This window comes from Epargyreus clarus, unplaced genomic scaffold, assembly GCF_041222505.1.
Source record: "Epargyreus clarus isolate Ecla_fem2 unplaced genomic scaffold, WU_Ecla_fem_2.2 ptg000002l, whole genome shotgun sequence".
NCBI lineage: Eukaryota > Metazoa > Arthropoda > Insecta > Lepidoptera > Hesperiidae > Epargyreus > Epargyreus clarus.
Window position 1 is genome coordinate 756,369 of NW_027332210.1, and position 14,274 is coordinate 770,642.

Genomic DNA, 14,274 nt, shown 5'->3' on the forward strand with positions numbered 1-14,274 from the left:
ATTTCGAAAAATAGTTCAAAAAGTTTTAGATATAATTTTTAAATTCAAATAGACTCCGCTTACTTTTTTTGTTTTAATTACTAATCCAAAAATCATTGAAATTTGTGGGAGATATTATATTAAAAACACTATTTTTCATTTAAACTAATGTGTATCTATGTTTATCATAAATGCATACTTCGAACCTTTAATTAAAATTCAAAAATCTAGCTGTTAGTAAGACTGGGTTCACACGGCGTAATACTGTACGTTTTTGTCTATTAAAATCTCTACAGACACTGAACGTGTCAGGCACGTGCCGTGACAGACATTTTGCCATAAAATATGTATTGACGTTACATCTATCGTAATACAGCCACACAGAGACAAACCGTTTCGTTTGAATTTGTAACGACTTGTGGAGGTTTAGCAAGCGTGTGGACACGGCATAAAAGGAGCTGCTAACATTTAAAACGTATGGAAAGTTGAGTCAACGATTTATTCGTTTTGCTTGACAAATACCGTGACTAGTCGTTAAAATATGATTGATATAAGTTTACAATAATAGGGGTGTGTGCAATCCAAATTTATTGGGAAATTTGTCCACAAAAACGCACATATTGTCGTATGAACCCAGCGCAAAGCTACGTTTAAAATAAAAGAAAACCAATACTTTAGTATTTATTTTAGTATTTATCTAACTTAAAAATGCAGTGCTATATATTTATTTGTACATAATATTTCGACGATCCTTTGGGTAAACTGTTTTCGTAGAATATATTACATTTCTTTTGTAAAATCTTACAAAACATATTTGCCGTGTTCTTTTAAAATAGTACGAAATTTCCAGAAAGTTGTTACCACAAAAATACTTACATTAAATTTTGATAACAAACCAAGTATTGCATAATTTTTGTAACTTAAATATTAAAAGTAACTTACACATTTTTGAAAACTTATCAAACGGAAATTCAAAATGTGAAAACACGAAAATTCCATTCAACCGACAAAAAAAACACAATATTTTCAAAAATAGTACCTTATTCTAACACTTAGGGAGATATTATTACGAATTGATTTTTTACAATATTGATTATATAGTAATGTACCTTAATTTTCTTATTGGTGTAACACACGAGCATGCAGTCCACCTGATGGTATGTGGCTACTGCCGCCCATGGACATCTGTAATCAACCTCAGATAGGATTATATTCCTACCTGAGATCGGTCACAGATGCGCCGCTACCCCTGAGGACTAAGGTGGAACGCTTCGGATAACTATGTCTCCCTTACCACACCCTTCAAACCAGAACACAGCAGCGCTTAACACTGCTGTTATTAGGCAGAAATAGGTGTGGCGGTGGTGCCATATCTATCTCATATTACTATTTTTCTTTTCTATAAATCTTTGCCTATTTTTACTCCCATCAATTCCTCATAAAGAGGCTCTATTCATTTTCTTGTTCTATCAATTCATAATAACATCAAAAACAAACAGGTCATAGGATAAAAACATAGTGCCTAAACTACATACTTTCGTCCAAGAATAAAAACGCAGTACCGACAACGGTACATACATAAACATATTGCCTACAGTATGAGCAATATTTTTATAATAACTTAGTATCTATTGTTATAAGGCCTCCAATATAAGTAATAATGAGTATAAACAAAATAATACAAAAAATATATATTTAACATAACACTCACAGTAGGAATTTTAGTTTCTGGGTGTCACAACACATGTAATAAAAACAAAACACACACATAAAGGAGTAGACCTGAATACATGAGATAGTAATGAAACAATAGATAAATAATGTTCACAATAAACACGTACAAAAACATAAAACCATTATTTTAATAAATTATATCGGGAACTGAACCTGAGACTTTTCACATGATAGGTCAAGGAATCATCATCATGCAAATTAATTAAGAAAAAATAATAATAACGATTTCTTCTCTAATACTGCACCCAAGAATTTATAGCGTGACAGGGGTACCATCGACACACACAAAGACGAATACACAAACACCCACAACAGAAATCTAAATACATCATTTAAATATCTGCCTAACCGGGCATTGAACCAGTACCCAGATGGGTATTTTACCTCTTCGGACGAATCGACGATTTAAAATCTATGTAGTACAAATCTTTACATGAAAATTCTTATAATCATTACTTATAAAGGAGGCCTTACAGAAAGTTTGATATTATAATCTCTTATAAATGGTACATAAGTCTTAACATATAGCATTTATTTCCATATATTAAAATATTAGACACACAATTCGACACATATGATGACAAGTAATACATAAACAGCTGGTTTTAAATGGTCACTACGGCCAATGAACATCTGTAACTACATAATAGAATTATATAAGGTATAAAAAGTTTGGAATTTGTTGTGGATTTTTGTAAATTTTCATCATCAAAATTATACCAAAAAGAACTAGTATTTATCTCGACCCAATTTTTGAAACTTTTTGAAAATTCAAATTGAATTTTAGGACCGAACAAGCGTTGCTTATTTTGAAAATAGTGAAGTATTTTCTGAGACTGATATTTTTAACAACTCTAGTTAGTATTTACAACTAACCTCCTTCAATAATAAGCAAACTTAACCAATTTTTGCTTACCAAGGATCAAAAATTGACTGTTGTCTAGAAAAATTGACAAATTTAAATACTTAGGTGAGCAGTATTACCTAAAAAAATGCTGAAATTTCAATCCTTAGGCAAACATTGGCTAAGATTGATTATTACCAAACGCGTAATTTTGAACATCATGTATATATGCTACAGTCTTCTCTACCACGCCCATCAGAGCAGAACTTGGCTGCTATAAAGCTTAATACAGACTTACAATTATAAAAGCACAATTCTACCACATAATATGTTGTAGATACAATTATGTTGAACTTTCAAATTGTTGTGTTATTGCAAAAGCGGTGCTTTTTTTTTAAATATTTTTACATAAAAATCAATACAATACTTTAATATGTTATTTATTCACATATTGCAATAATTTATTGAGACAATTAAACCCAATTTGAGCACATTTCAATGTTTATTTCAGGTATTTTGATAGTTTTTGAGACTAAATTTTTTAACATGTAAAAATTTTCATTACAAATTAGAATTTTTTGGGACATTTTCGAGATATTTTACAGTGAAAATTTCAATTACACATTTGAAATTTTTAATTGGGATACATTTTCGAGACATTTTACATGTGACCCTTCTTCAACTTTAAGGCTCAATTGAACACATTAAATCGGGCCATAGACACCACAACAGAACTAGACATATAATAATATAATAATAAGACAATTTATTATGAACGACATTTTATCTTGAGACCAGACACTACAAAGCTCATAGACATCAAGGCCTATTAATATCCTCTTAAATTCATTAAAAATCATCATAGAAAGTGTTAAGAACACAATTTATTACTGAAAGACATAGCGTCTACGTATGAACACCAAACTTTAACTATTTATAAGAACCAAACACAGTTGACGGCTGTATACAAGTACACATATATATTTAAAACGTATACTACTTACATTACACATGTCCACACACACGCCTAAAACGGGATACGACGTCGTGTCGTGACGTTGCGACGTCATGTTTCGTGTCGTGGAAATCTACGACGTGCATCGTGAAAAATCACGACGTAGTGATACAAAAGTTCCAGAAATTATACTATTTTTTACCGCTGTATTAGTTACACTTTGTTTATAACGCGCCAACGTTATGAAAATCAGATTAAACTTTATTTATATGAAATACGCTTTCGCGCACAGCAATCAACATAGGACGAAATTAATCCCTAATGAAAAAGATAATGTAATATTTCGTTGGCAAGCTTTTTTAAAAATATATTTCATCATAAATGGCAGCAGAAAGGATATAACACTATTTTTAAATATTGTTTTTCACAATGTCTTTTCTTCTATTAATTTTATAATTGATTGTTCATGATGAAATATACTGATAGATAATAAGAAAAACTTTGCGAAACCAACGTAACATTGCACCACTCATCGCGACACGATAACATTTTCGGACACTTAATCCTAACGACACGACAAACACACGACGCCACACGACACGACGCCGCATCACCCTCCCTACGTGTATCTACATGATGCTACACCTCTTGCCGTCTCTATCCGTGTCCGGGGGTGTGGGTGGTGAGGGTGGCGAGGGTGGCGGGGTGATGGGGCTGGTCTTCAGGGTCTCCGGGTCGAAGGTGTCCGGGGTCGCCACGGGAGCTGTTAGGGGTAGATCTGTGTTGATGCCCACAATCTGGGGGAAAAATTAAGTATTCAAAATAATTGTTCGCACCTGTAACTGGCATGCATAAGTTTGTATAATATATATTGTATGTAATGTTGGTGTGTCTTATACATAAATAAATAAATTCACACTATGTCTTGCAATAATAGCAGTGACAGCTTGGTGATATGAAATTTGGCCACTCATACTGGAATTCCGTGGTTCGAAACCAACATTTATGTTTGATCAAAACTAAAATAAATAACAAATAAATTATAATTTGTTTTAACATTGAAGGTATTCAACTAATGTGGTCAGTGTACCAGTGTGGTGCAGTATGATCTAAGTACCTTATACTCTGAGAGATCCTAGATCCTATATCCTATACTAGGACCTATACCTTAAAAATAGGTGGGTCAATGGTAAATCCTATGAAATATGCTGTATACTGTCTAAAGGGCTTTAAGTTCTAATAAAACACTGTTGTTTTTGTGAAATTTAATGGATTGCCTTACCAGTAAATTTACCTCACGTCAAATTCTAATCCTAACTGGGGTTGATTACAGATACCACAAAATTTAAATTCTTTATTTTCTCATTCAACACTCAGGTACTCCTTTACTGCACTTATATTATAAAAACAACCGTATAACCTTTCCATGTACTAACCTCAGCGTTCCTCCTAGCGGGCATGGGAGCGGCGACGCTGCGGAAGGGCCGGGCCAGCTTGTCCAGCAGGCGGGCCCTTTTGCCCCGTACAGTCAGCTCATCGACCTCGGTAGCCAGCTCCGAAGGGCCTTCGCCCTCCGGCTTACGTTTGCGTCCTACCACCGGCGCCATAGGCCGCGTGGGTTGCTCTGTCACTGGAATTGTATTCAAAATTGTAATTGATAGAATTGTAATTGGTAGAACCCTTTGTGTAATAACAGCAGTGTTAGACGCTGCTGTGTTCCGGTTTGAAGGGTGTGGTAAGGGAGACAGACTTTTTCGAGGCGTTCCAGCTTAGTCCTCAGGGGTAGCGGCGCATCTGTGGCCGACCTCAGGTAGGAATATCTAATCCTATCTGGGGTTGATTACAGATGTCCATGGGTGGCAGTGGCCACTTACCATCAGGTGAACTGTACGCTCATTTGCTACTCCTATATTATATAAAAAGAAAAACCTACAATAACATTGTACAATACTTTTTATCATATAATAAGATTGATTGGCGCTCCGAATCCAAACGAGTAATTGTATTGCACAATAATACGAACTGCACAATGTTTTTGAATTCAGTCGGAGAATAGTACTGATTGAGAATAATACAATATATTAAACAATACTGATCCTACACGCCGCAATGTAAAAATATGCTGCAATAAAAATTAAATTCACTCAAACTTTCGGTCAATCATTGTGCAATTTTCTATATTAATCCTATACGGTCTATAATATTGCATAATTCATAATATTGCACAGTATAATTGACTGTCTAGATGGCCTCTTACAATTCCAAGTAAAGATTAAAAAATGGCCAAACCTTTCCTCTATAGCTGCTATGCTTCTTCTATAGCTAGCTGCTATGATAACAAAATATACTACTTGAAACCAATAACAAATGAAAAGTTTGTAAGTGCCACCATGGGCCTATACAAAATATATATATTTTATTTCATTTAATTGATAACATGCAGAAGCAGTGATAGCCTAGTGGTTAAGAAACGCGGCCTCTCGATCGAGGGGTCCGAGGTTCAAATCCCAAGGCACGCACCTCTGATTTTCAAATTAATGTGCGTATTAGAAATTAATTATCACTTGCTTAAAAACGGTGAAGGAAAACATCGTGAGGAAACCTGCATACCTTAGAGATTTATAAAAAAAAAAAAAAATCTTAAGGGTATGTGAAGTCTACCAATACGCACTTGGCCAGCGCAGTGGACTATGGCCTAATCCTTCTCATTCTGAGAGGAGACCCGTCCCAGCAGTGGGACAGTAATGTGTTGATGTGATGAATTGATAACATAACTTCAATGACGTTATCTATCATATATTGAAAATTAAATGAAACCAAATATGATCTGATGCTATGATATAAAGAAGACATTATACCTTTCATAATAATAAAGGTCCTGCCATATATTGAAAATTAAAGGAAACCAAGTATCATCTGATGCTATGAAGTACAAAAAGGACAACATACCTTCCATAATGATAAAGGTCCTGTCATATATTGAAAATTAAATGAAACCAAATATGATCTGATGCTATGAGGTATAAAGAAGACAATATACCTTCCATAATGATAAAGGTCCTGTCATATATTGAAAATTAAATGAAACCAAATATGATCTGATGCTATGAGGTATAAAGAAGGCAATATACCTTCCATAATGATAAAGGTCCTGTCATATATTGAAAATTAAATGAAACCAAATATGATCTGATGCTATGAGGTACAAAGAAGACAATATATCTTCCATAATGATAAAGATCCTGTCATATATTGAAAATTAAATGAAACCAAATATGATCTGATGCTATGAGGTACAAAGAAGACAATATACCTTCCATAATGATAAAGGTCCTTTCATATATTGAAAATTAAATGAAACCAAATATTATCTGGTGCTATGAGGTACAAAGAAGACAATATACCTTCCATAATGATAAAGGTCTTACCTGTAACACTGGTAGTGGACCTCACACTCCGGTTAACACTGATGTTTCGCAGATTCATCTCCTTTAAGGGCTTGTAGGAGCGGCGACCGCGGATGTTGCGGATGGCAGATAAGTACGGACTTTCTGTTACCGCGCTCACATCTTCCACTAGAGATGACGTCTCGGTGATATCCATTTCCATTGTTGTGTTGTTGCCTGCGAATATATAATAATAATAATATCTTTATTGACACAAAGTTGTAAGTACATTTCAGGAATTGAAGCCTCTGGTTCCCGAGTTAGTCGAAACTGTGTTTCAGGAACCAGCGTCTGTTCCCATTATCGAGTAATATATCACTTACATAAACAGACATTGAAACGAAAATAATTTAAATATGTTTGTGTGTATGTATGTGCGAGTGCATGTTTGTGTGCGTATGTATGTATGTATGTGTGCGCGCGCGCGCGCGCGCGTGTGTGTCAGTGCGAGTGCGTGTGTGTGTGCGCGTGTGTGTGTGCGTGTGTGTGTGCGTTTGTGTTTATATAAATCCTATAAAGATTGGATCAGAAGTTGTTGAGAAAATCGCGCATATGCAAACTTACATACATAGATACATACATAAAAAGCGGTTGAATACATAACCTCCTTTTTTGAAGTCTGTTTTAATTTTCATAATTTTTATAATGTAATGTTAGCGTAGCGTACAATCCGTCTTAATAAATGTTAGCTATATGAAAGAAATATATTGTTGATGTGCGAATTGTATGTTAATATACACAATCTGGCTTCTAGGAATTTTGTCAAAAATATTTCATGGAGCATTCTGTTTGCGAGAATTTAACAAAACTATTATACATTGTAGCGTGGAGAAAATTTCAATCATAGTGCATCATAACTCTCTTGAGGGACTTACCAGAGCAACTATTTTTACCCCAGCAACATAAATCACGTTATAACGACGTATACGTGACAATGGATGTTACCAAGGTAGGTAAGTTTAGTACTAATAAAACCAGGATAATATAAACATATTAATTTCAATCTGGACAAACTGTTCAATTTGGCCGGATTGGATTCGGATTTGGCCCTGAAGGCCTATTTGAAAAATTCACCCTGTATATGTTAGTTACGACCGCGTCGTTTATAGTTACCTGCGTCCGAGCGACATCGGTAACGATAACGAGGTGTGTGTAGAGATGGGCAGAGGGTTTAAACCCAATGGGTGGATACGGGTTTAAACTGGGTATTTTGGGTGAAATAGGGTTTAAACCCAAATAAACACCCAAACAGCGGGTGTAAACTATTGTCATTCATATTTTTATTTTCTTCGTGTAATATCATTTTTAAAATAATATTGTAAACAATTCACTAAATATGCGCTCTAAAAGCACATATTTCATTTAACTACGCTGTTATAGTCATGTTATAGTCCATTCGGATGTGTTACATTTGGGTTGCAATTTTCGAAGACCCGATTTTATTTTATAGATGTCAATGATTAGTGTAAAGGGCTTAGTGTACAGTTAAATCCTAATTTGTGGAGTCCCAACTGTTGTCCCTCGGCCGCCATCTTGAAAAAAGGGGCACTAAGCGTTTTTACGCTCTACCAGGCAAACTATTCGTCGCACAGAAATTTAGTAAGAACAATTATGGTTTCAAATTGATTTATCTATAATTTTAGTTCTATAACTTTTTGTCGTTAAACCAAAAATAACAAAGATAATAACAATAATAGATTAAACTTTGGGAAGACTTTTTTTAACTTTTTTCTAATTAATTTACAGAAAATGACATTGCAACATTTTGATAGAGGAGTTTTTATAGTCCGGTGAATTTAGACATAAAAATCAAATAACATAAAGCTAAATTTCCGTAGAGACCTTGGGTTTACCATCACAAGTAGAGTTCTAAAAGTCCTCATCGATGTGTGTGTCGGCACTTATTCGGGGTCAAACGTCAAAATTTTCGGCTTTCTGGATTTTTCTCGAAAACGGTAAATTTTATCGAAAAGTACCTTGGACCAAAGTTGTAGCACTTAAAATTTTCTATAAAATAATGTTTATATTTTTTTTCTTAAAGCTATAATTATTAAGATATTACGTAAGAATTACATTTTACATTATATGCCCATATTCCCACACCACCTGTGCAATAGTATACGAGAGGTATATTTATTTGTTTTAGTTGTGCGATATTTGTTTCGTCAAACAAATAATAATTAAAAATGTAATAAAAATAGATGAACCCCTAAAAATGTTATATTTAAAAATGTAAAAACATTAGAAATACAGTAAAAACCCTATAGTATATCTATTAAATAAACATTTGAACTATTTTAAAAGCTTTGTGTAGATTTTATTAACTCATTTTATAAACACCCAGATAAATACCCAGTGGGAGGAAATAAACGGGTATTTATTGGGTTTAAACCCTGCACAGGGTTTAAACCGGGTTCTTTGCCCATCTCTAGGTGTGTGACATTGTCTCGGGTCGCACGTTTGTAATGGCCCAATTATATATTACCTATCATTCTATATTTTTTCACTTTAACTCCGCACCTAAAGGTTCCCTGGAAGAGATCGCTGCTTAGCGATAAGGCCGCCTATTGTATTTTTAAAATTATTAATTTTCCTTGCTTAATTTCATCAGCTAGGGAGCATCAGCTATATTTTTGGATTTTTTCTGTATGTTTTTGTTTTAGGTGTTAGGTACTGCAATATCTATGAGGAAGGGAGTTTTGGTCGATTTCAAGGTAAGTGTAATATCAGGTCTATTGCTGAGCATGGTGCGATCGGTTATAATATCCCTGTCTGAGTATAGTTTTGTTGTGTTGTTTTCTAAAACATTTTTCGGTTTATATTGATAATAACGTGTGTATGAATCCAGTAGTTTGTATTTGAGTGCGAGTTATTGATATATGTATTTTGCAACATTATAATGGCAATGGGTGTAATCTTTGTTGGCTAGTACACTGCATCCCCCTGTAATGTGGTCTATGGTTTCTGTTGTTTGATGGCATAACCTACATCTATCTGTGTCTATCGCTTCTTTGAGGATGTATTTAGAATAGTTGCGTGTCTTAATAATTGGGTCCATTATAATTATTATTACTAGTGGTGCCCGCGACTTCGCCCGCATTTTAAAGAAATAATATGACATACATACACAACGGAAAATTTGTACCTGCATTGGAATGACAGTGGTGCTATCTGTCGAAAATTGGTCTTCCCAACTCCTAAACCCTCGTGGGCTCTTGGACAACAACTTTGCTAAAGATCATCACTTGATCAATGCATAGTTTCCGATTCTATAGCTTTCTACTTACGAATTAAAAATAATAAAAAAAAACCTTTTGCCATGGACTAAATTGTGAATCTAAACCATTCTCAAGTCCCCTTGAACACACATAACAAATTTCATCAAAATCAGTCCAGTCATTTATGACGAGTTCAGTGACATACACACGCACATAAGAAATATATATATAAAGATAATGATTAGACTGACCGGTGTAGTTGGCGAGCAGCGAGGAGGCGGTGTGGTCGAGGCGCGCGCGGCGGTAGGGCGACACCTTCACGCGCGAGCGGCTGTAGTTCGTGTCCGCCTTGCGCCGCTCCTCTGCAACACCACACGCAAAGTTATGGTATGGACGCACTGGATAGGGCTCGTTTGTCCCTGTAGTTCCGGGACCAGAATAGGCTACGGTATATCCCCTGCCTGTCGTAAGAGGCGACTAAAAGGGGGCTTCCGGGGTTGCGGGTGGCGAGAGTGGGAGCTCGAACCGCCCGGCCAGCGGCCCCGGGAAGGACGGCGGTATGTACCACCGCCACACCTATTTCTACTTAATAAAAGCAGTGCTAAGGGCTGCTGTATTCTGGTTTTTAGGGTGTGGTAAGAGAAAAATACTTTTCTGAAGCATTCCAGCATAGTCCTTAGGGGTAGCGGTGCACCAGTTTACTGATGTCCTACCTAAATTATTATATTAATTTATTTTGGCTTACAGAATATTTTTACGAAGAAGTACAAACAAAATCAACTCACCATCACCGTCCAGATCGATGACAATCTCAACAGCGGAATCATCTCTCTTCTCACTCTCAGTTTCCTGCAACTCTAAATCTCTCTTTCTCGGCGACCTTTCTTTAGAAATCTCCTTCTCACTCGCTATCTCCGTCTCTTTCGCTCCTTCTTTCTCCTTCGCTCCTTCTTTCTCCTTCTTGTCTTGAACTTTCTCCAGTTTCTTCGCGTCCGGTTTTGGAGAATCGGACGAACGCAACTTCCTATCTGTTACTGGTACATCGTCTTTGAGTTTTAGAACTTTGGATTCCTTTGACTGAAATAATATGGAACAATAGATGAAATGGTTAAAATTGAAATATTAAACGCTTCCTATAGGCACCCAGATAATTTATGAAAAATGGTAACTTCATAATAAATTAATTTATTACATTAAAAGCAATATAATCTATTTTGGAATGAACAAATGACATTAAAATATTTTCAAAAAACGTAGGATATTTTTTACTAATTTCTTCAGTAATAATTAGAATCTGCTCTTTTATATAATTTATGTGAAACATCGTCTCAATAACAATATATTACAATTACACAAAACAAGTGCTAAATAAAATGGGGTCAATATTATTTGCATATACAACAATGTGTGTTACTGGGTGTTAAACAATAGTTAGTTAAATACATACAAGTGTTAACGTGACCCCATTATGTGTTACAGTGAAACACTAACCTTAAACATGAGCCTATGAAAGATTTTTGGAAATTCATCCCTAAGGCCGGAGAGGATGAGTTTCCGAAAAGGATGTTTCTCAATTAATTATCTGTTGAAATGGATGTCGTATCTAAACCAGATTCTCGAAAAATGCTTAGAAAGGTAACAGTGGATCCTGTACCGCCCCTAAGCAACCTCATGTTTAGACATTTTACGATCTTACCAGGGGAGTCAATTTAAACCTTACTAGGGGCTCAATATTTAAATCTCAGGGGCACAAAATTAAAATCCTGCCAGGGCCGCTAAATTTTAATTTTTCCAGGGCCGCAAAAATTAAATCTTGTCAAAGGTAGAAATTGCAAATCTTTCCAGAGCCGCAGAAATTCAATTCTAGTCAGGGGAACAAATTTTAAATCTTGCTAGGGCCGCAAAACCTTGCCAGGGGCCCAAAATTCTAATGCTACCAGTGGCACAGAAACAAATCTTCCCTGTATGACAAAATTCTAATCTTGCCAGGAGCGTAAAGTTTAAATCTTACTAGGGATTGAAAATCGTGCTAGGTACGCCAATTTTAAACCTAAAACTGCCAGGGGAGTATAATTCAAATCCGGCTAGAGACGCTCGTCATCCTAGCGCCAACGCTGTATTATTTCGTCAATTGATTACTAGACACAACATCCATTTACTATCCAACAACTCAAAGGTATATCTAAGCTAGTTCGTATCGTGTTAAGGCACAACACTCACATCGTCCGTATCCTTGTCCGCGCGCTTGTCCGAAGCGGGCCGCGGCGTCTCCGGCGTGCGCGTTACCTTCGCCTTAACAGACACAGGGTAAGTTACCACACCGTATACTTTACACCATGAGTATAGCGATTATATGTATGCTATCAGACTTATAGATACTTAGGTCTCCGTTATATCTACAGACATTGAACGTGTTTTGACAGACACTGACCGTGTCTGCGCGGCTGTTACGGTTAATATAAATAAGTAATATAAAAAGTATTATAGAATAAAACTTTTGAATGAAACTGCACGCCAGAGATCTTAAAATAATTATAGTTCAAAAAACTAAAAAACACGCTTTTATGATAAAATCAACTAAAAAGTAGAAAATAATTTTCAATCTAAGAATCAATTAAGGAACAGTAAATAGTATAATTGTGGAAAACGTGTGGGGTGCTTTTCGAACCTGATAAATGAAGCACCCCACACTTTTTCCACAATTATACTATTTACTGTTCCTTAATTGATTCTTAGATTGAAAATTATTTTCTACTTTTTAGTTGATTTTATCATAAAAGCGTGTTTTTTAGTTTTTTGAACTATAATTATTTATTAATTTTTAGTATTTCTCGTTATAGCGACCACCATTATTCATCGTTTGTAAAAAAATCAAGTGTCTATCTATTACGATTTAAGAGATAAAGCCCAACGACAGACGAACAGACCGCAGAGGGTTTCGTTTTAACCTTTGATTACGGAATCCTAAAAATCATTCTACAAGAGGGCATTATAGATATGTTTCAGAACATTTGAGTTATAGGGAAATAACATTATTATTTTCTAAACTAAAAATCACGATATAAAAGTTACGCCTACTGAAACTAAATAGCAATAATTATTTGCAATCTAAAGTTGCGATGAACTTTGCTGAAGGTGCTTGAAAAATCTCGCCTCGAAAATCGTTAATCCTGAGGATGTTGATAAGGACAATGGTACAAAACTATTAATGTTTAAAATATTGAATTGTCATCGGTCCTTAATAAGTATGCCAAATTTCGAGTTAATCCGACGTTTTGAAGGGGGTTAAAATCATGTTCAAAGATTCCGTTACATACTAACATACCAACATACATACGTCTGAAGCTAATAAAAGCGTGTTAATAAATCTGAATGTCTACCAATTCGCACTCGGCCAGCGCGATAGATGTCCTAAGCCCCTCTCAATCAGACAGCAGTGGACCAGAAAAAGTTTGACAATGACATTTCAATTAAACTACTTAAACTTAAATTTGTATTAAGGACGAATTGTCCTTATTCCTTATTTAGCAGCAATGCATCTGAGATCGACTTCAACTTAGCTACGGGTCTACATAGCGTGATACAAGTGTTCATGAACGGCAGTAACCACTTGATAGTCTGTTAGTTCAAGATTATATAAAACAACTGCTTTGCCACACTCTTCAAACTACAGACTACAGAGCAAAAATCGTGACGTTCGCTTATGAATCAAAATACGCCGATGCATTAAAAAACGAGCGAGCAACTAATATGAACTTTTAGAAATAAAAATAACTAAAATAACCAGAAACGCTTTTTGAAAAGAAAAAAAAAATATTATAATATATTTTGCGAAATGTTTTGACTTGACATTTCAAAAAAGATTGCCTATTTTTCCAAATGGGTGTTTTTAATGAAAATATATGTGTTACTTACTTACCGTATCTTTTTTCTGCAAATTCTCTCATATCTAAAACTTAAGCGATAACAAAAGCCAATTCGAAATTTATTGAAATACCCAAACAAGAGATCGGTTTGAAAGTCTAACTGTTGATAAAAATAATTCACTATTTGATACAATAAAAATCGCTTGCATACAGACGGATAGTACTACTTATG

General features: G+C 35.1%; 1 protein-coding gene across 4 annotated transcripts in view; it reads right to left on the reverse strand.

Moving 5' to 3' along the window:
• Nucleotides 1-3,799: 3,799 nt before the first annotated feature.
• Nucleotides 3,800-14,274, reverse strand: part of LOC140745419 (uncharacterized) — a 31,527-nt gene continuing 21,052 nt past the window's right edge. For 2 of the 4 annotated variants that reach the window (XM_073077283.1, XM_073077268.1), the window contains exons 5-10: nt 12,397-12,468; nt 10,962-11,253; nt 10,428-10,538; nt 6,941-7,135; nt 4,949-5,142; nt 3,801-4,309 (exon numbers count right to left, since the gene is read on the reverse strand). In XM_073077283.1, coding sequence (XP_072933384.1) covers nt 4,142-4,309; nt 4,949-5,142; nt 6,941-7,135; nt 10,428-10,538; nt 10,962-11,253; nt 12,397-12,468 — 1,032 coding nt within the window. In that variant the 3' untranslated portion in view covers nt 3,801-4,141. Of the gene's footprint in view, nt 4,310-4,948; nt 5,143-6,940; nt 7,136-10,427; nt 10,539-10,961; nt 11,254-12,396; nt 12,469-14,274 lie in introns of all 4 variants that reach the window. The other 2 variants (XM_073077275.1, XM_073077292.1) reach the window with 2 other exon arrangements.